General features: G+C 41.6%; 1 protein-coding gene across 1 annotated transcript in view; it reads left to right on the top strand.

The window, feature by feature from the left end:
• The first annotated feature begins 17873 nt into the window (after positions 1–17873).
• The window catches only part of LOC134528034 (cation channel sperm-associated protein 1-like), a 106234-nt gene continuing 101694 nt past the window's right edge, over positions 17874–22413 (top strand). Inside the window, exon 1 of the mRNA XM_063361221.1 lies at positions 17874–17961. Within this exon, the coding sequence (XP_063217291.1) occupies positions 17935–17961 (27 nt within the window). The 5' untranslated portion in view covers positions 17874–17934. The remainder of the gene's footprint in view (positions 17962–22413) is intronic.

The raw sequence follows: 22413 nt of genomic DNA, 5'->3' as shown, positions 1-22413 counted from the left end.
ACGGATTTTGGTATATTATCCGTTGCCGTTTTTTGCCCAAATTACGCGCATGCTCAGAGCTCCTTTATCGTTGATGTCCAGATGGCTGAACCGCATCTGGCGCCAGTAACTAATCATCGGGAGACGTACCAAGCGTGTTGGCGTGCCAAAAGAAACTTAATGATAGCGAAACTATCCTGGAATACATTTTGTACACTTTAATGGTCATAAAAAACAAATAACCGCAACTATAAAAGCCCTAGATATAATTAAAATTACACCATTATTTCTCGTGATAGTGCTGCTATCAGCAGAATTTTGACGTAGCAAATGTATCTATGGTTGCCAAACGTCCGCTAGAATGCATTGAAATAAATGCAGGGCACAGTTTATTAAAACGGTTGGTTTTTCGTTACCTTACAGGATTTTTGTTTGGATACGTTCTAGAATACGGTCCGTGAGTTAGGTTACGGTTGTATCCCAACAAGGCAGTGCTATTTCGCTACCTTACTCGAATGTCTTGGAATACCGCCCTTATTATCGCATCAATCAGCCCAATACCGTCTTGTACCTCAGAGAGTGTGGTCGGTAGTACTTCCGCAGGAACTCTTCGCTAGCACGCGACTGTGCATACAAATGACAGTACAGTTTGCGACACACCCTCTCTGGTCTCAGCAGGATTCCTCCCCATTCCATTCGCAGTGGCTAATTTTAATGTGTAACATCTTAGCTCTCGGTATACGACATTTGGTAGGAGTGATCTCGTGAAGGGAACGGATATCGCATGGAACGGAAGTAGTTGGAAATGGGGGGTTCAAGCACAGGCGCAGGAGCCAGGAGCCCGCCATCTTGGATGACGTCATCGGCGGCCATCTTGGATGACGTCATCATGACCTTTGACCTTGACCTTGTCAATCTATGCTAATCTATGCTAATCTATGCCAATCTATGCCAATCCGTATGCTAATCTATGCTAATCCATGCCAATCTATGCTAATCTATGCTAATCCATGCTAATCTGTATGCCAATCCATGCTAATCCATCCGCCATTTTGTATTTCTAGAAATTTCCACCAACTTCGAATCATGACGTCACCGTTGCACTTTGTGTCACGGGCGCCATCTTGGATTTGAATTTTTTTTTCGAACTTTGAAATTCGATGTAAACATCAACCGCCATCTTGTTTTCGTCTGCTGGTGGCCGCCATCTTGTTTTCGTCTGCTGGTGGCCGCCATCTTGTTTCGTCTGCTGCAGGCCGCCATCTTGTTTCCGTCTGCTGGAGGCAGCCATCTTGCGACGTCATATAGTTCTGTTGGTCGCCACCAGATAGCAGCAGGGATTATTTTATTTTTTTTCTTTAACTAAAATAATTTCATTGCCGAGGCTGGGATTCGATCCATGGGACGTGAAAACGTCCGGGATGTCGTGGTTACGAGGCGGACACCTTGACCACTAGACCACGAGACCAATTGGGATATGGTGGAATAAATAATCTATATATGCCACGTACTGACGTCAAGTTTTATGATAAAAGGGGGGAGGGTGTCTTTGCCTTCCCAAATGCATGAAATTCAAATTATTATTATACCATCGCCATCTTTAATTCCAGCACAGACTACCAGATGGCGCCAAATTCAAAAATTAGTTGCCAGAGGCGCCGCCATCTTGGTTCTCAAGTTGGCTGGTAGATGTCGCTAGTATCGCGCGCCAAATTCAAAAATTAGTTGCCAGAGGCGCCGCCATCTTGGTTCTCAAGTTGGCTGGTAGATGTCGCTAGTATCGCGCGCCAAATTCAAAAATTAGTTGCCAGAGGCGCCGCCATCTTGGTTCTCAAGTTGGCTGGTAGATGGCGCCACCGTCGCCATATTTTAGTTCATACAATCGATACCAGATGACGCCACCATCGCCATCTATAGTTCCTAGTGTTACTACCAGAGTGTGCCACCATCGCCATCTTTAATTCTTAAAGTTACCGCCGGAGCGCGCCACCATCGCCATCTTTAATTCCAGCACAGACTACCAGATGGCGCCAAATTCAAAAATTAGTTGCCAGAGGCGCCGCCATCTTGGTTCTCAAGTTGGCTGGTAGATGTCGCTAGTATCGCGCGCCAAATTCAAAAATTAGTTGCCAGAGGCGCCGCCATCTTGGTTCTCAAGTTGGCTGGTAGATGTCGCTAGTATCGCGCGCCAAATTCAAAAATTAGTTGCCAGAGGCGCCGCCATCTTGGTTCTCAAGTTGGCTGGTAGATGGCGCCACCGTCGCCATATTTTAGTTCATACAATCGATACCAGATGACGCCACCATCGCCATCTTTAGTTCCTAGTGTTGCTACCAGAGTGTGCCACCATCGCCATCTTTAATTCTTAAAGTTACCGCCGGAGCGCGCCACCATCGCCATCTTTAATTCATAAAGTCGCTACCGGATGGCACCACTGTCGGCCATCTTTAATTCAAGGTATTGTCGCCGGATGGTGCCAAGTTTGAATTTAAAAACCTACAAGTGTTATGCAATGTGTAACCAGTCGAGATAAGTTTGGAACCTGTAGCCATATTATTATTATTATTATTTATTAATGTATGTTTATTAAATATGATAGAGTATTTATAAAATATTGGTGTTGTGTAGAGTCTCTCTCTCTTCTTCTCGTAGTGGCAGACAGTTGTAGCAATTGTAGTCAGTTTGGAACCACTATACTACATCTCGACACTACTTAGAAATTATGCCTCCACTATTTTACCCGGACTTGGCACCGGGCAAGCATGGAACCAGAGGAGTAATGCAAGGGAATGGCTTTTCATTTGTTTGTAACAAACAAACCATCCATCCGATTACATTATCCCAAGTGCCATGCCTGGCTGTGTTACCCCCCCACGAAGCTGAAAAATGAAAACAATTCCCATAAGAACACAAGGGGAGGGTAAATATGTGCAAACATTGAGGGAAAAATAACCATCGCTGAAACATACTTCCCAGCATTAATTACAACAACAAAAGATGACAGCAAAGAGGACGGGGAAGAGAAGGCCTAAATAAAAAATGTATAAATACATGTGATAAGCCTCCATTACCCAACGTAGCCATGGGGTAGCGTATGTATACCATCATCCTGGATAACTCTTTTGTTATCTGTCCAAGTAAGTGCTAGTTTGTTGGTGCACTCGGAATAGATATCATGGTGGTAGGAGCGTATAGATCGCACTTTTACACGCAATGTAGACTCCTGGTGTAGTGTACGCAGGTAGTCCTCAAAAGTGATTCGGTTTTTAATCACAGACCTTTGCACACCTTTGGCCTTCTTGGTTACAATGTCACTGCACTTTAGGGCGTACAGCTTAGCCCTCAAGCCGATAAATTCTGTCATGGGTCGGCCACAGCACTCATCTTTGAATTTCCCGATTACTTTAGAATTGGTCGCAGAGTGCAGGACATGGTTGGTAGGGTAACCACTCATGTCAAAGTGGTCTAACAGTGCATGGTCAGACTGCAAATCAGAGTAGAAATCATGAGTATCAATCTGATAAATAAAGCTGTCTGTATCCATGTAGGCTAGCTCAAGCCTATCATTATACCTGGGTTTCATCACATCATAATGGAAGTGGTACATCAAAGTCTTGGAGAGGTCAAGAACGGCAAATCCAACATATATTGGCTTGTCGAACATTATTTTCTCGTGCTGAAGGTGCACCAGTGCCAGACTCTGATCATAGACTGTGTAGTCCTTGAAGGTGGGGCGAGCCACAAGCTTGCGGAGGCGCTCTTCACAGCACACCAGCTCCATTGCTTGCCTCTTACGTTTCGCCTCCATCAATTTCCCAAAAGTAGCATTATTAGCTAGTTTGAAAAAGTCTTTCTCAAAGTCGTTCTGTGCGGCTTGTCGTTTTCCAGTGTTCAATGCTATGTATGGCTGCAACCATGCTGACTGACGAAAATGTAGGACTCTATGGATATGAGTTAGGCGGAGACCGTGGGAAATTGCTTGTTTGAGGTTAATGTAATGGATAACGTAGTGGGATTTGTTGGAGAGAGTGGTGAGAAGTTTAGATTGGGTAGAATTGGGAGGACACTCATTCCTAGGAAGGAAGGGTAGATCCCGGTGGGACGGATGTAATTCTACTGGATACTCGACGTCACACTCCACAATGTAGCCAATATCACTATCATCAGGTATGCTGGTAAAATCAATGTTCGTATCATTGCTCCACTGAAAGTCACTGTGTGGTAGAGGGCAAGACATGGCCCAACCGTACAAATTGTTGGCATCTAGGTATGCAAGAGACGATGAAGGTTTGGTGGGGTTGTGTGTCTCAGGTGCATAGGCATTGTTTGCCACGCAGTGCCTTTTCATGCACTGTGCCACCCCACCTCGGATGCCTGACTCAACAAATAAATGCATGTCATAATCTGTGAGCAGGTCCAACCGAACTTGGGTAGTCTTGAGCATGGCATCAAAAGTAAATCCTGGTGCACTGACGTAATGCGCACAATCTAGACCATACGTGTCAAGACAAAGGCTGCGGAAGCTCTCGAAAACATCACATAAGATCAAAACATCTGACTTTAGGTATACATCGCTATACTCCCCCAATGTCGAGCAATGAAAGGCATCCCAGACGGTGTGTGCATGAACATAATCCTCATCGCTAATGGTAGAGTCGGTGAGAATGTTAAAGAAAGCCTCCTTGGGCGGTAGCTGTTGTTCGTCCAGACGTTCCCAGGAATCAATGTGATCATATGGGAATACTCCCTTCCGCATGACGAGCGACACACAGGTGGGATCGAAAAACTTCATGGTGCTGACAAACTGTGCTGGTGGTAGGTTATGTGCTAGTGTAGACAGGGAGCATGCCATGAATCTAAGTGTGTCAATGAACTGGACTGAGAACCTATCACCAAGCTTCTTCGAGAATGTTATCATTTTCTCTTCACTGTGTGGTATGATGAAGATCTCCTTAGTGTCATACCCAAGCTGCTTGACAATAAAGTGCTGGTCGTAGCCGAGATTATGGAAGAAGACTACTAGCTTCTTTGGTCTACGACGCAACATGTTACAGCCATTACAGGAAGGTCCAATGTAATTTCCTGTAAAATGATCATGATCCTTCACCCTATAGTTTGATGCAGTGAAGGGTTTGTGGCAGTAGCAGCATTGTGCTGCATGGTTGAAGGTAATGTACTGGGCCCGTGTCAGAGGTGTCATTGGGATGGAGGTAGCATATATATCCTTCACTTTGTTCCCAATTTCAACTATATCCTCCATGAACCTACTCGCAGCATCCACACCTCGGTATATAATCGGTTCCTGTGGCAGGTTTGCTGTAAGGTGTGTGGGTATACGAGCATTGTCCACCTTGATGTATATACCATAGCTATATGGCTCATGCTTCTGGTACTTCTCTGTGTATGCTATATTGGGGTCATGCTGACATGAGTCCACCTTGGTTAGCATGGCCTCGAAGTCTGCATACACAACTATAGGCAGTTTACCCATGTGGTGGAAGTTGGTGAATTCCAACCTGGGTGGGTTTCCATCCTTGTCGGGAAGTGGCATTTCAACACGCACAGGTGCATGAGGAACACAGTACCTCCTATGTTGTTCCAGGCACTGTTGTCCCGTCATTCCAGTCACTCGGAGTCGATCATCAAATGATTTGAAGCATCTCTTACATATATATATTCTTTCATTGTGATTGGTTACCTGAGACCGTATCAGCCGTGAAAAGTCCGTAATGAGGCAGTAGTGCTTGTGATCGACATCAGATATTAGCAGAAGATCGAAATGCTGCTGCTTCTCTTCATCAACAACCCGAATTGGGACCACCTTATTCTCTTCACCGAGAGTATAGACATTAACTGACACGGTTGGGTTGTGTCGCTCAAAGACATTAATCTGTTTGACTGGTGTAGGGAAATCAAGTTCGTCAAAGTTAAATTGTGTCTCCAGGTTCAGGTATCGTTGGTCAACTCGACACACATTAAATCCCCCAACAAACTTGGAGATAATGGCCCACTTGAAACATTCTTGATCTTCGTTCTGGGGATTAAGTACAGCATGTTTGATAGCAATCGATGGTGGCAGAGGCAGATAGGAAGATGCACGCAGTGGGTCGAGCTTGCTGACACGAAGTTGTATGCACTTCACTGACGTCAGCGACCAGCCAGAACCTTTGCTCATGTACTCGTCCTCCTCCTTACAGATGTTCAAAATACTATTTCGAACAGCTATAGCAACATCATCTACATTGTATAGAGGGATGTTGGGGGTCTTGAAGGCACGCAGGTCTGCACTGTCGTCGAATGGTGCTGGTTTTGCATAATTGCACTCGAGCCACATATTAAATTTTACGGCCCCAGTTGCCTCTACAATCTCAGTTAGCTGCGCAACTATTCTATCCTCCATCGTCTCAAGATATGTACAGATATCCAATGAACGGTCGAAATTGTTCCCGGCTACGAAGGTGCGCAAACTACCACTGAATGCACGAGCCACTTCAACGAAATCATTATTATTATTAATATCTTCTGGCTCAATGGTTGATGTGGCCTGGGATGTTGAGGTATTAGGCAACACCATGGGTTGAACTGCTCTAGAAGTAGAGGCTTGCTGCTCATCACTCACAAGCATTGTGCACCGAGTCGGGAGAGCTGGAGTCGTCGCCGCAGACCCACGACATACCAAGCGGTGTGCTGCTAAATTGTCGCGCCGGGCAAAAACATTTCCGCACTTATCACAAAGAGCATTAACTGCTCGAGCCTGGTTTCCAGTACAGGAATCCTCATGCCTACGAGCATCGAAGGTCCTCGTAAACTGCCTGTAGCAGTACCGACAATGCTTGCTGCGAGATGTATGTGTGCCGGTACAGATCTTCAAATGGCACTGTAGGTTACCCCAACGAGCAAATGTAGTGCCGCATTTCTCGCAGAGGTGCATTTCTAGGTTAGGTGCGTCTGCACACTGTCGTTCATGACGTAAGGCATTTTTCCAGGCCGTAAATAACTTCTTGCAAAAGCGACAACTAGGACCCATCGCGCCTACCCCTGAACTAACTGAAATATCAGCAGACGTGATGATGATGATGATGCTATATATCTTGCTATCAGCTCCGGATCCTGCAGAGAAGCCTCGATGCGGTTCGACGGAGAAGTAGATACCTACCAACGAAATACTAGTTAAAATACTATTTCGAAGAATAACCAGCAGTCACTTGCATAAAAACAGATGAAAGTGTATAAGCAGGACCACCAACTTGTTAAAAAAATTTTTATGTATTACTGAGAACTTGACAAAAAAAAAATGTGTCAACAGTTTGAAGCTGTAATATTTCCTGTGTAAACATAAGCAGGTCACACTAGCTTTATAATAATTAATTGTACTGGTAGGAAATGTGTGTACTAGCCGACGAGACTCTAACAGACCGTCTACCGCTACGTGATACAGTGCTAGGTATCGTGCGTGAAAAAACTTTATTCATTAAGAATATATTTGTAATGAAATACGCAGCAAATGTAAATAACGAGTTAACAAAAATATAAATAATATTTATGATTTAATAAGGTATGAGACTCAGTAATATCGTGCGCGATGTAAGGAAATGGACTCGCAGTGCATATATAATTTCACGTAGCTCTGCGCTGGGTCAGAGCACTAATGGAAACCTTTCAGAAGGTATGTTGAAGCTCCCCCCCTCCCCCCACCCACACCTCTCTTACACCACTCTCTTCAGACAGGCGGCGCGCGCTTCATGACAGTCTGAGTCGTGTCCCGACATGTCTCGAGCACCCGATGCTGTCAGGGGAGCATTTACGTATAATGAAAGGAAGTAGCTCTGCTGTTTTATTGCTGGAATACTAGACATACTTACACTGATATTTAAAATAAAAACATAATCTATATAAATTAATGTATTGCTACTCATAGCATAGTGTGCTGCCAACTATGCGTCCTTTTTCTGTATGTGGCCAGACACTTTAGGATATATGATTTCAGCATAAGTACAACAAGAAAAATATTACTTCCTAATGTGGTCCCTACATTGTTCCCAGGGTATCGTAAATGGTTTCATGGCTACAACTGCATGTGACACTACATAAAATAACAATCACAAGTGTAATACTTTTTACAAGTATGTGTAGGCTTCTGACTGTGGCGGACTGAAGGCTCGTGCCTGCAGTAGGACGTTAACACAGACTACGTATTCATCAGTTGAGACGTGATAAAATTACAGGTTACATCAGCTGAGGCGAGGTCAAAGACTTGTCCGTACCCTATAGCATAGGACCGATGCCTGAGAGCAGCGGTATATATGTAAGCCGCTAGGATATTACAGTACATTATGTAGACGTCAACTACCACTCAAGTCAAAAATGTGTTTAATAAATACGAAAATAACTATTCTATGGTCAAAAATGTGTTTAATAAATACGAAAATAACTATTCTATGTGAAAATACACTAGTATGAAAAATCCATATTACTCATGCTAGAGAATAAAACTGTGTAAGGACATGCACAATAAATTATAAAACTAATAATGAGCCTACTAGTGTTACATTGGAAATAATTATTTAAAATAAATACATCTTAATTTGTGGCTTGTCAGAATAAATAAAGTCATCGGTCCCCCCGAGCATGTCTGGCATTTGGTTCAGTCAGGGAAAGAGGACTGAGCATGGTTGCTTACGAGATTATGGCTCGCAGACAATAATGCATGCGATACTAGAATTGCACTTGGACGTAACGTATACAGTAAATGTGACTATGAAAGATTTCAATATATAGACATAGTGAACAACTTTTTTTTGTAATAACATAAAACTGGACGAGATGGGTATCGAACCGCGCACTACAGACTATGGAGCGCCATGTCTACCAGATAGGAGCACAACACTGTAGCTACGAGTTGCAGAGGGGATCAATGTAAACAGTTTACAACTAACCTACAGACGTGTTAGGAATAAAGCATAAGCGTGCACGATTTGTGTTGGATTTCCCCAGTGTGCTTCTACTTATTCTTGAGACGGTAATTCTCCGTAAAGTTTTTTAGATATTAGCCACCACGACACTCTTGATTTGATGTGTGTTGGTATATATCGTAACAAAACTAGTAGATACATGGTTTTTGCAAAAAGAGGAAATTAACTCTCGCTAATGAATTATTTTAGGAAATATGTTTCAATTTTAAAATATCTGAATGCACCTGAATATATAAGCTAATATAGAATGCAGATCGATGCCTATAGTGTTATCGAAAGGTTGTAGATTTTTAGAGCCGAATAATCTGACTCATCGTAATGATTGCTAGACATTCAAAATGTTTTTAATTTTGAGTTAAATTTAAAATCTAGATGCTTGTTGACGCCACGGTACAGACGTTAACAATATAGATTATTTTTAACTACTGCTTTTGCTTCTTGTAAAATAAATAAGTAGTTGCAAACGAATTTAGTTATTACTATAAGCCGTTAATCTTCAGCCGCGAATAGTGTTACTTCACAACTAATGAAATGCACGAATGACAATACTTTAATATTAATGTGACATGGATCTGAACAATGCACTGTTATACTAATATTTCTTTTATAAACGGGGAGCGGGCATCTTACCTCAGCGGTGAACTGAAGACGTGGACTAGTGGACTGGTAGAACTCGATCATGAAGGCACGATACAAATGGTTGGAGTTGCGCTCGCTCGAGTATATAAAGGATTTCTGTGTGTGACGTCAGTGAGGTCATGGACGAGTCACTAGGGTGGGTTCACACCTGAACGTTCATTTGATGTGTTAGCTTTTAAAAAAAATCGAGTAAATTTATACTGGTTTCCAACACAGGTTCTAAAGATGATGACTGTTTATAAATATATATTTTTAATAACATTAATTTTTTTTTATATGTTTAGTGGTTTGATTTTTAGTATTAATGCATACCAGTAGTTTCATACATTATAAACTAATGGTATGCATTATTGAACTTCCTTTAGACATGCGTATTACAAAATTAATTTCGGATTTGTTGGGTCTGTTCATTACGAAGGACCTCGCATGAAACCACCTTAAGACTGACCCGTCTCCCACAGGCAGTCAACAAAATTCCTTACCCCGGAAATACTTTTTCCGTCCGGTCGCTGGCCTGGCATGCTGCTCCGAACCGTTGACCTCAACCTGCGTTTCAAAGCATGCACTATTTGCTTTAGGGATTTTTACACGAATAAATATTAATTTGAAGTTATACACTTTGGGGGTTTACTTAAATTAAAGTCGAGAAATACATTCATTATTTTTATTACAAGAAAGTCGACATATACTCGTGCAACCACAGATTGCAAATAATAATAATATATTTTTAAAAACAAGCCATTTATAAAACTTTTAAAATTAAATTTCTCGAGTTACAAACATTGTAATTTTAAAACAAAAAATATTCCACTTCATAAGTAAACTGCGTATGGCTCAGAGCATACTGGTGGTACGTGGTTCATTGTATACAGTTGGCGCATGAGTCTTATTTAATATTTTAATAATTAGTTTCACGATTATGACGGAAACAATGTCATACAGTTGTACCAACTTTATTGTTGTGCAACACTTTCGTTTTTGTTTTTTTTCAAAAATGGTTCTCTTGCATGTATTTCATAGATGTCACGTGGTACTAACTACCGGGTTCGTACAGAGGCTTAAAACTATGTAGGTTACATTGCAGGTAGTTGCATGAAGCCCACCATACTTGATTACTTTCTTCCTCAATGGTGTGGTGAATAAGCCCGTCACACTGTTCCGTCCAACTGATAACCGCGCCGGTGCTACGCCGCAACTCACACTTCATTGACGCTTGTCCTGGACGCACACGTAACGTTTCGGTTGCTGATGCAGCCTTAAGTATGTCTAAGCTTGTGGGAAATTTACTGTCAGGTCGTATATGATATATAACACAGTTGACCTTACTACATGCTTGATTGCGTACATATAGGTTGTCCTCGTCACAGTTCGACACCCAGTGATGACCAAAGTTGCAGACCTCCAGCTGGAACTGACCATCAGCTGTCACGAAGAACACACGACGGAATCCAGACGTTACCTCTGCATACTCAGCAGATGGATCAAAAGACATTTTGACCACAGTACACGGGTACTGGATGAGATCTATGATTCAACTAGCTTCTTCAGGATCGTTGTCCTCAAATTTATATCACAGTACAAAATTTCAATATGGCCGCTGGACATGTTATTAATTTGTCAACATTTAATTTTCAAAATATTATTTAACTGTAAAAATTAAATGCAATCATTAAATTAAAGATTTGTCTGTTATCAAAGAAACATGTACAGTATACTTAATGCTCTAAGATGTAGATGTTATATAGAATAAAATAATGTTTAGTTGGATGAAGAATATTTATAAATTGTATTTTATGATTTAATAAAATTTAAACAGTTGATATTAAGAGGTGTATCTTAATTTTTGTAACTTAGTTCTGTATCGGGTGCAGATGGAGAATGAGTGTTTAATTGAGTGTTGATTTTGAATATGAATGTCGAATTAAGTGTCGATTTTTGAAAAATGAGTGGAGAGTATTTATTTCCATACATTACAACATTTAAAGTATGATTATCGCACAGGAATTGTCTCATGTCATTTATGAAGTTGGGTAGTCTAAATATATTTGGTTATTCAATTGTTCTAGCTCCTTTGGCATACGCCTGTTTTGTCTGCTGCGGGAGTGACGTCTGTGCTTGGGAAGAGGCTTTCACAGCAGCGCGTGTTCGGGCAGGAGGAAACACGCAGAGCCACTTAGGGGTGTTTGTGTCGTCAACCATAGGCTGCGCCGGGTTTTTGGAATGTGTTGTGCAGGTTATTTCGATCGAGTTCTGGGGCCTCACAGCATCGCTCCGCTAACGTGGTAGTCTGCTTCTAACCACGCTCTCATCATCATGGCTTCATCCAGCGACAGTGAAATGGATGATAGTAGGGAGCGATCCCGCAGCCCTCTGCATCGAAGGACACTTTCTTCCCTGGACAGAGAGGCTGAAAATGATGCCGCTCGAACTGCCATTCTGCTACTCAGCAGTGGTAGTGATGATGATGATGATTATGATGTTGATGATGACAATGATGATCAAGATGATGATGATGGCGATGATGGCGATGATGACGAAGATTTTGATGATGATGATGACGAAGATTTTGATGATGATGAAGGTGATTATGTAGACATGGATAATTATACGGAAGATGAGTGGGATGCTTATTTACAAAATTTGTTTGCGGAGATAGACGATGAACGGATGACGAGAGATTTTGAAGTGGAGGAGTAATTTATTATTATCTTCCTTCCAACCTCTTTGCTGTCATCTTTTGTTGTTGTAATTAATGCTGGGAAGTATGTTTCAGCGATGGTTATTTTTCCCTCAATGTTTGCACATATTTACCCTCCCCTTGTGTTCTTATGGGAATTGTTTTCATTTTTCAGCTTCGTGGGGGGGTAACACAGCCAGGCATGGCACTTGGGATAATGTAATCGGATGGATGGTTTGTTTGTTACAAACAAATGAAAAGCCATTCCCTTGCATTACTCCTCTGGTTCCATGCTTGCCCGGTGCCAAGTCCGGGTAAAATAGTGGAGGCATAATTTCTAAGTAGTGTCGAGATGTAGTATAGTGGTTCCAAACTGACTACAATTGCTACAACTGTCTGCCACTACGAGAAGAAGAGAGAGAGACTCTACACAACACCAATATTTTATAAATACTCTATCATATTTAATAAACATACATTAATAAATAATAATAATAATAATATGGCTACAGGTTCCAAACTTATCTCGACTGGTTACACATTGCATAACACTTGTAGGTTTTTAAATTCAAACTTGGCACCATCCGGCGACAATACCTTGAATTAAAGATGGCCGACAGTGGTGCCATCCGGTAGCGACTTTATGAATTAAAGATGGCGATGGTGGCGCGCTCCGGCGGTAACTTTAAGAATTAAAGATGGCGATGGTGGCACACTCTGGTAGCAACACTAGGAACTAAAGATGGCGATGGTGGCGTCATCTGGTATCGATTGTATGAACTAAAATATGGCGACGGTGGCGCCATCTACCAGCCAACTTGAGAACCAAGATGGCGGCGCCTCTGGCAACTAATTTTTGAATTTGGCGCGCGATACTAGCGACATCTACCAGCCAACTTGAGAACCAAGATGGCGGCGCCTCTGGCAACTAATTTTTGAATTTGGCGCGCGATACTAGCGACATCTACCAGCCAACTTGAGAACCAAGATGGCGGCGCCTCTGGCAACTAATTTTTGAATTTGGCGCCATCTGGTAGTCTGTGCTGGAATTAAAGATGGCGATGGTATAATAATAATTTGAATTTCATGCATTTGGGAAGGCAAAGACACCCTCCCCCCTTTTATCATAAAACTTGACGTCAGTACGTGGCATATATAGATTATTTATTCCACCATATCCCAATTGGTCTCGTGGTCTAGTGGTCAAGGTGTCCGCCTCGTAACCACGACATCCCGGACGTTTTCACGTCCCATGGATCGAATCCCAGCCTCGGCAATGAAATTATTTTAGTTAAAGAAAAAAAATAAAATAATCCCTGCTGCTATCTGGTGGCGACCAACAGAACTATATGACGTCGCAAGATGGCTGCCTCCAGCAGACGGAAACAAGATGGCGGCCTGCAGCAGACGAAACAAGATGGCGGCCACCAGCAGACGAAAACAAGATGGCGGCCACCAGCAGACGAAAACAAGATGGCGGTTGATGTTTACATCGAATTTCAAAGTTCGAAAAAAAAAATTCAAATCCAAGATGGCGCCCATGACACAAAGTGCAACGGTGACGTCATGATTCGAAGTTGGTGGAAATTTCTAGAAATACAAAATGGCGGATGGATTAGCATGGATTGGCATACAGATTAGCATGGATTAGCATAGATTAGCATAGATTGGCATGGATTAGCATAGATTAGCATACGGATTGGCATAGATTGGCATAGATTAGCATAGATTGACAAGGTCAAGGTCAAAGGTCATGATGACGTCATCCAAGATGGCCGCCGATGACGTCATCCAAGATGGCCGCCGATGACGTCATCCAAGATGGCGGGCTCCTGGCTCCTGCGCCTGTGCTTGAACCCCCCATTTCCAACTACTAACGGAAGTGTGTAACCACGTGCTGCCATCTGTAGTGGATGGCGTGAAACAAAGTTCTTAAATACAAATGGGAAAATTTTAAGTATCAACTGTTTTGTAGATTTTAATAAGATGAATAGTTTTTTAATAAAATTCCTTGTCGAAAATCAGGTCAATTGCCGGGGTTTAGTATTTTTTAGAAATCATTTTCGCTTTCATCGGAACAATTTCATTATTTAGTTTAAAATATCGGTTTGCTAGTCAAATGATTCAATAGACGACCGAGCTGCTCCGTCAACTAATTCTAGCGGCGGTTGCGGAAACCACGTGCGATTCGCGTCAAAAATAATGTAATTGAAAACAAAAATGGGGAATATTTATCACGCTCGGTATTGTCTTAAATAATTATACATTTAAATTTCGCGTCCAAGTTTCGTATTATGAGTACACATTATTTTGTTCTATGTTACACATTCTGGCGAGTACTGAAAGACTCGCTAATAAATAAATAAATATATATATATACATATATATACATATATATAGTATTCTATCGTAAATCATTTTAAAAATAAAATATAAAAAAAATTACAAAAGTTTCCCAATACTAGAAGCTGGGAGAATTCGCAGGTTTGTTGGCCTCCATTATATGTGTATACTCCGTAGTTCTCTAAGTACTCGGGAAAATGTGACCTGCTCATTGGCTGCTGACAGGCAAGACCTGGTTACTGAGATTCCTGCGATTCAAATAATTCTTTCGTTCAAGAGTCCTCATGAAACAAGGTGACCCAAACGGAAAAGCAGCATTAGAGTAAACATATTTGAAATCCATCCTATTATCAGATGAACCCATGGTCTTTTTTTTTTAATAACCAAGAATATGTGCAGTTTTTCTGTAACAGTTGCAACTTTAGTGTGAATCTTTACATTTCATGAGACCAAAAAAATAATTACTTTTGACTACGGTTACAGACGCTCACGAATTGATTTCAGGTGAACGTAATGAATTCCAAGAGTCTGGATGCAGTAGCGGCCAACGTTATGTCCGTACGCAATGGCGAAGTGATAAGACATTGGCCTTGAAGTCAGGAGTACTCAGGTGTGAATCGTGGTACATAGATCAAGACTGCGGTTATCCTTAGTTTACCATGGTAACTCTACAAAAAAAAATGTTCTTATTATAGGTAGAGACCGGAAAAATTCGCGGATTCAATGACCTCTAGGATAGCCTCCAAATACTCTGCACACTCGGGAAAAAGCCACCTGTTCATTGGCTGCTGACTTGTGAGTCTCTCGACCGGGTAGTCTGTGATTCAATACTTCTGTGATTGAATCTTGGATTAAAATTTAACTAATGGCAGAAGCAACACAAAGTTTTAATTGTTTGGATGTTAGCATATTCCGGTCTCTAGCCGTGGGTTATATATAGCCAGATACCGGAAAAATTCGCGGATTTATTTTGTAATATACTAAAATGCTTATGGTATTGGTTCACTTTTGTTCTGGAGGACTTTTGGCCAATTAGAGACTCTCAGTAAAAGAAGAACCGACTCACAAGTTACCCAGTTGAGACTCTTCAAGTCAGCAGGCAATGAACAAGATACGTTTTCCCGATTTTTCGTGGAGTTTATCCAAGATGTCATTGAACCCGCGAATTTTTTCGGTCCCTAGTTATGGCCGATTCTTTCATGTAGTTGAGTTTCACAATGTACGTCTCTACAACCTCACTATCGAAGAGGCAAGTTAAGTTAATTTATTATTAGAACTAGGTTGGCTCGTGAATTTTTGCTGCGTCAAGTTGGAATAAATAAACTTTGACGTTTCGGTCTACAGTGTAGCCATCACCACCACGGCAGCAGTTGCCCGCTGAGAGATACTCTAGTCTACTTGCCGTCCTGTGCATCCTAATTGTCTGGAGCTGTTGGCCAGTCATGGGCCTCTGTCCTGATTGGGCGGTTGTTATGGTCAATCAAGGATGTTCTTGTAATTACCCTATTGAATTTTTCCAGTAATCTTCTCAACCGTGCTCATCATCAGTATTGTAGAACACATCAGAAACTACAAACATTAAAATTTATAACCAACCATATCAGATTGATGGTATACATTTGTTAAAATAGGAATACTGTATACCAATTGGCAAATAAAGAAGGCAGCCCAAGAGTGCCTTAAGGCTCGGCCTCAAAACACCATGTTGATTTTTGAAGTGAATCTTCTTTGCTGAGGGGGCTACAATTTTCGAGCGTTACGAAAATTCCGATTGCATGAGAGGAGGGGAATAGTTAGGTACGTGTTGGAAAATCAGTAGAGGAGGAGTCGGCAGGGGAGAGCATACTTGCACACTTGCATGCTTGCACACTCGCATACCTACACTCTTGTATAATTGCACAAATGCATACTTGCATACTTTGCACTTGCACACTTACATGCTTGTATACTTTCACACTCGCATACTTGTGCAATAGCATAATTTAGCGCTCGCATATGCCACTATATATATATATAAATATATATATATATAGATATATATATATATAGATCTGCGACCTAAGCCAAAGAGAATAATGTTTCCCTATACCTAATGTTATGATAAGCAGTAAGTTTTTCTTCTGTCGCGCGTGGACTCCACCCACACCTTTTTTCTTTTGATCATTAATTGTTTTATGTAAGGGTTATTTAACTCCATGCCTCCCTTGCATTTGTTATTTTGCCACAAATATTTCACCAGATAAGGGTTTAAAAAAAGTTGCGCAGGTGATGATAATTACGAAGGCTTGCACGCCTTTTTTCACCCACGATATTACACTAAGTGAATATGTGTTGAAAATATTTGTGGTAGAACAACGAAAGCAATGGACGCATCGAGTAAAAATTTGAGAAATAGTCCTTAAATAAAATTGACGACGACAAAATTAAAAAAAATTCATCATGAAGTACTCAATTATTAGAAAGTCACACCTTAGGACAGTCGTGAAACAGTCTTCTCGCAAAAATTAAAATAACTCAGAACTGTCATAAGTTTGTACGATCATAATTTATAAACACACAATTTTAGATCTGTCAAAACTTAAGAAAAAAAATTATAACTGTGATAATTTGGAAACTCGTAACATCGTAGAACCGGTACATGTGGTTTAGAAACACATGAATTAGAACCACCACAAATTAAAAACACAACACTTAGATACTTTTATCCGTAGCACCGAGGGGCGCAAATTGGTAGGGGGCCTTGAGAAATAAGCAAGGGGGAGGGGGGCCCTCTGCCTGAGAGTTTAGCGCGTGGTGTTAACCGACCGGTTATGTCTGGATACGGTGCTTGTCTGCTGTTTACTGCCCATATGTTGGCTTATATGTATGTATGCAATAAGACGAAAACTTTAAAATATAAAGTATTCCATAAAACATAGTTTTGACATCAAAACACGTTTCACAATTAACGATTTTGCAAGCCCTCAGCGATGGGCTTCTTGATTTCAGAGTAGGGGATGGTGCCTACCCCCCCCCCCCCCTCCCGAGTAATAAATCCGTAGCAGCACCCCAGGAAGAAGGACCGGATGTGACTCAAGGTCGCGGAATCCTGGACTGTCGGGTGTCGGCGGGTCTACAGAGACGTAGTTCCCTCCCCCCCTCCACTACCACCCGGGAGAACTCGTCTCGCGGGAGGGGAATCCATCTCTATCTGTTGGAGGGGGAGAAGGAGGGGAAGTAAAGGTGGAGGGGACGCGGCAGGCTATAAGACCCGAGATGAGACCGTTTTTTTTTACAACTTGTTGCGAGTGAGCGAGAGAGAGTCTGTCTCGAAGAGTCGCCGCTATGGGAGCGACGCGATCTGTCTCGTGGGTGAGTACGCGAGGCTATATGCCGAGTTTCCGCTCGTTCCCGTGGCGACGCCCGACCGCGCCTGCGTTCCACAGCCGATCCGAACGTTCGTTGTTTTGAATTCCTGCTGCGTGTTTCCTTTCCAGTCGAGAAGGCTTCCAGCGCAACTTTCTGTGGCATTGCTGAGCTCTTCCGTTTACGTTGCTCCGTGCGACTAATAGAAGCAGAGTACTTGACTACGGTGGTAGAAATGTTTATGTTCTAAATACGTTAAACATTGCTTCAAGGTCAAGAATATCTAATGTTCTATGTTTTCATAGTCGTTTATTTTATACACACACACGTGTGTGTGAGAGTGTAAATTCTGCCAGTGTTGTAATCTCGAAGCATTTTTTTAAAAATTATATTAATATTTCGTAATTTGAAATCTACTCTCATTGGTGTTCATTTGATACGTTTCCGTCCATTGTGGAAGCAGCAGACGCGACAGTGAAATGTTCCTGGAGATCCGTCTCCTTTTCCGTGCCGTTGTAGAACGGGCCTTGAAATGTTGTCCGTTGGGAACAGTTGTATTGCGGGCTGCGTTAGGATTAATTTTGTGCAGTTTTTGATGGAAATTACTGTCAGAAGGCCGATTCATTAATGTGATACCTTAGCTGGAATGCACCATAGTTTAGACACAAAAGTCGAGTTGTTTTCTGTTACCAGGCTAAACTCTACTTACTTATACCTACATAAGTCGTGGTCTTTTGTTCACTGATTGCAGTCACATTTTACGTTCCTTACAAATAGCATGCAATCTTTAGAGACCAAAATGTGCGGATTCATTTCGCAACAGGCTAAAATTCAAATACATATCTCTTTGAGCTATGTTTGCAATTGACTCACTGTACATGTGGACGACTCTGGGCCAATGAGTGACCTTCAACTAAAGAAGTATCCAAATCACAGGCAAATAATTTGAGATGACTCGCAAGTCAGCAGCCAATGAACTGACGTTGTTTGTCCGTGTATAGAGAGGACTGCGTAGTCTATCCTGAAGGTCAGAAACCGCGTATTTTTCCAGTCCCTAGTAGTTATATTACATGCATTCGGTAATGTTGCTTTTGGTTTGTTGACCTGCAGAGCGAGACAGAAGTATTGAATCACAGTAGAGACCGGAAAAATTCGCGGATTCATTTCGCGATAAACTAGAATCCAAACACATGTACCTTCATATTTCTTCAGTAATTGGCTCACAGCTTATATTAATGCCTGTGAGCCAATGAAAATCATTCAACCAAAAAAGTATCGAATGGCAAGCATCCCAGTTAACAGGTCTCACAAGTCAATAGCCAATGAACAAGTGGCATTTTCCCAAGTATGTAGCGGATTGTGGAGTCCATCCTAGAGGTCATTGAAACCGCGAATTTTTCCACTCCCTAAATCACAGGCTACCCGGTCGAGAGACTCACAAGTCAGCAGCCAATGAACAGGTGGCTTTTGCCCGAGTGTGAAGAGGATTTGGAGGCTATCCTAGAGGTCATTTTGAATCAGCGAATTTTTCCGGTCTCTACCTATAATGAGAACATTTTTTTGTAGATATTTTAAACCAAGGATAACCGCAGTTTGGATCTATGTACCACGATTCACACCTGAGTACTCCTGACTTCAAGGCCAGTGTCTTATCACTTCGCTATTGCGCAAGGACATAACGTTGGCCGCTACTGAATCCAGACTCTTGGAATTCATTACGTTCACCTGAAATCAATTCGTGAGCGTCTGTAACCGTTGTCAAAAGTAATTATTTTTTGGTCTCTTATGAAATATAAAGATTCACACTAAAGTTAATTTTCTTTATATTTATAATTTTCAAAATCCCCCCCCCCCCCCCCATATTTTTTCGCCACTGCCTGTCTGATTGCCATCAGTGACGAACCACATCGTTCATTTGCACGAAAGGCCTATTGTCGGAATCCAACGTGTTAGTAGCTATATAGGCCGAGTACCGAATAAGTTGTGCAGTGGCGAAGTTTTGTGTCTGACATCTGCGGTACTAGCAAACACTTGGCACGTTTGTTTGACCTATCAGCAACAAGTATTCGTAAGAAACGTTCGAAAGAATGTATTTATATTTTTTTCCATACCTATAGATACACATCTCGGAACAAGTCAAATATTCACGTGCAAATAATTTTATTTTTTATATAAAACCATATTATTTGTTACTCGTAAATTGTTAACTTGGCATCTTAAGCGTGTTGTTTTGCACACCCCGGGCCTACCCGGGCACATACATGGCGCGCAGAGCTTAGGAAAAACCACACGATTTCAAAACTACTCAAGATATCTGAAAAAGCTGTTACAAAAAGCATTTAAGAATTCACAGAGGGTCGATTAGTAGTTTTGCCTCCGGATTAAGTTTTTAAACTGTATTTTGATAAGAGTTAAAAGTGGCTAAAAGGCGTGTTTCCAAATTAATTTCTAGGCATAAAACCACAGGTACATAATCTTGAAAGCACTTATGGGGCTTGCATTACACGTTAATCTTCATTTATCCGTCATATAATGTTACGGTCACCACTCAAATTTCATAGTCTTCCAATGCACTACGAGAAGACTGCGCGTCAGTTCTGGGTCTTTTGCTTAGAGGCGATACCGCGCTAGAAGCACCAACGAGCGTCGCGCTAATCATCCCGCCTCATTAACACAGGAAATTATAGAGTAGCTTGGCTTCTGGGTTGTAGCGGCGTCGAAGGCGAAGATATCACCGACGTTTCGGTCGACGTTGCAGTCGCCATCATCAATAGGTAACTGCTCCCTGATGATGGCGACTGCAACGTCGAACGAAACGTCGGTGATGGATATCTTCGCATTCGACGCGGATACAACCCAGAAGCCAAGTAACTACAGACAAAGCCGCGAAAACCTGCGATCTTTACAAATAATTATACCCCTGACTATAAGGGCTCTTTAACAGAACGACAAAAATTAACCTGTTGTCAACGTTCATGAAACTCTCTATCAATGCTACTAAACCTGCACATTTAAGTTGTTTTGAAACCCAGCAATATTTTAATCGAATAAGATTGGTTTTAATCAATGTAGGTAAAAAAAATATATATATTTTTTTTCACAAACCTAGGAAATACCTAAGACCGTGTGCGAATTCGCTTGAAGTATAATTTTAGGAAATTGTCTCCGGAAGTGACATCACGAGGGCTTTCCTAATAGTGACTGGAAGTGAAGCAATACAATTATCTACATATTATATATATATTTATATAATAGGATGTTGGTATGTATGTATGTATGTTTGTATGTATGTATGACGTTTATAAACTCCGACACCGTTTGACCGATCGCCACGAAAGTTGGCACATCGAAGTGTTTTCTATGGAGAAAGTTTTAATGGTATAGGCCTACATTTTTCTGTAACTCGCCACTGGATGTCGCTGCAGCCCATTTGCACCTCAAGGACCGGGGAAGTATCCGGGGTCGCAAGTACGTAACTGTGTGATTGGATCCTGACGAGTCCTTAATTTATCGTATCTGGTCTCGGATGTTATGTTCGTCGCGCGGAAACTGTGGCAGCCAGAACACTAAACCTGCCCTGCCTCGACGCGCGCTCTGCGGCGTGACTATGCAATCGCAGTAGCACGAGGACCTGGACGATGGTAAAATAATTTCCTAACCAATCACGTCTGACAACGCGCGTGACGTCAGCGCGCGAGGGAGATTCGTGGGCGCGAACACAACTTCGCGGTTAGAAAGATTTTGATACTTCCATCGCGTCGCGGGCGCTGCGTTGCTGAAACGAGACTCTGAATTTTGTTCCAGATTGTTGCTTAAACTAGTGTTATTATTCGTGAATTTTTTTTAAAGCCGTTATTTGAATTTATATGTGAAATGTTTTTAATGTGTTCGCGCACATCTTACAATGAACTTTTTTATTTGAACTACACATATTTTGTTTAGTCATGTCTACAAAAAGAAACATTTAAACTGCATTGGCTGTCGTATGTTTGGTGCGTGTGAAATGGTAAGGAACATTTCATGCATGATCGTTTAATTTTGTTTGTCGCGCTGTTGAAAACCTCCTGTTCGCAATTACGCGATAGAGAAGAATATGAATGAATGCAGGGTATGGGCGTAGTCAGAATTTGTTGTTAATAGCCAAATGAGTCTAACAAGAATACATTTTTGCTACGCCTGTTTTGGGGGTTTTTCAAGTGATCAACAAAACGGCTGGTCCGATAATCCTCTCTTAGAAAATTTTCTAAAGATTCTTTAATACGCATTTGTGGCCATCTGATGACCTTCAAGTGTTTTTTTTTTATTTTTCAAAACATGACTTTCTTTAAAAAAATAAACACGACATTTATGAACGTTATGTCATTACACTATGTACTACTGCTAATTATTCTGCCCTAATACGTTTTCAAAGAGAAGGCTACTTACTCTATAATTTTTCATATTCAGTGGACATAAATT

This window comes from Bacillus rossius, chromosome 1 (genome assembly GCF_032445375.1).
Source record: "Bacillus rossius redtenbacheri isolate Brsri chromosome 1, Brsri_v3, whole genome shotgun sequence".
Taxonomy (NCBI): Eukaryota; Metazoa; Arthropoda; class Insecta; order Phasmatodea; family Bacillidae; genus Bacillus; species Bacillus rossius.
The sequence above is the reverse complement of the archived record's forward strand: the minus strand, read 5'-3'. Positions and strand labels throughout refer to the sequence as shown.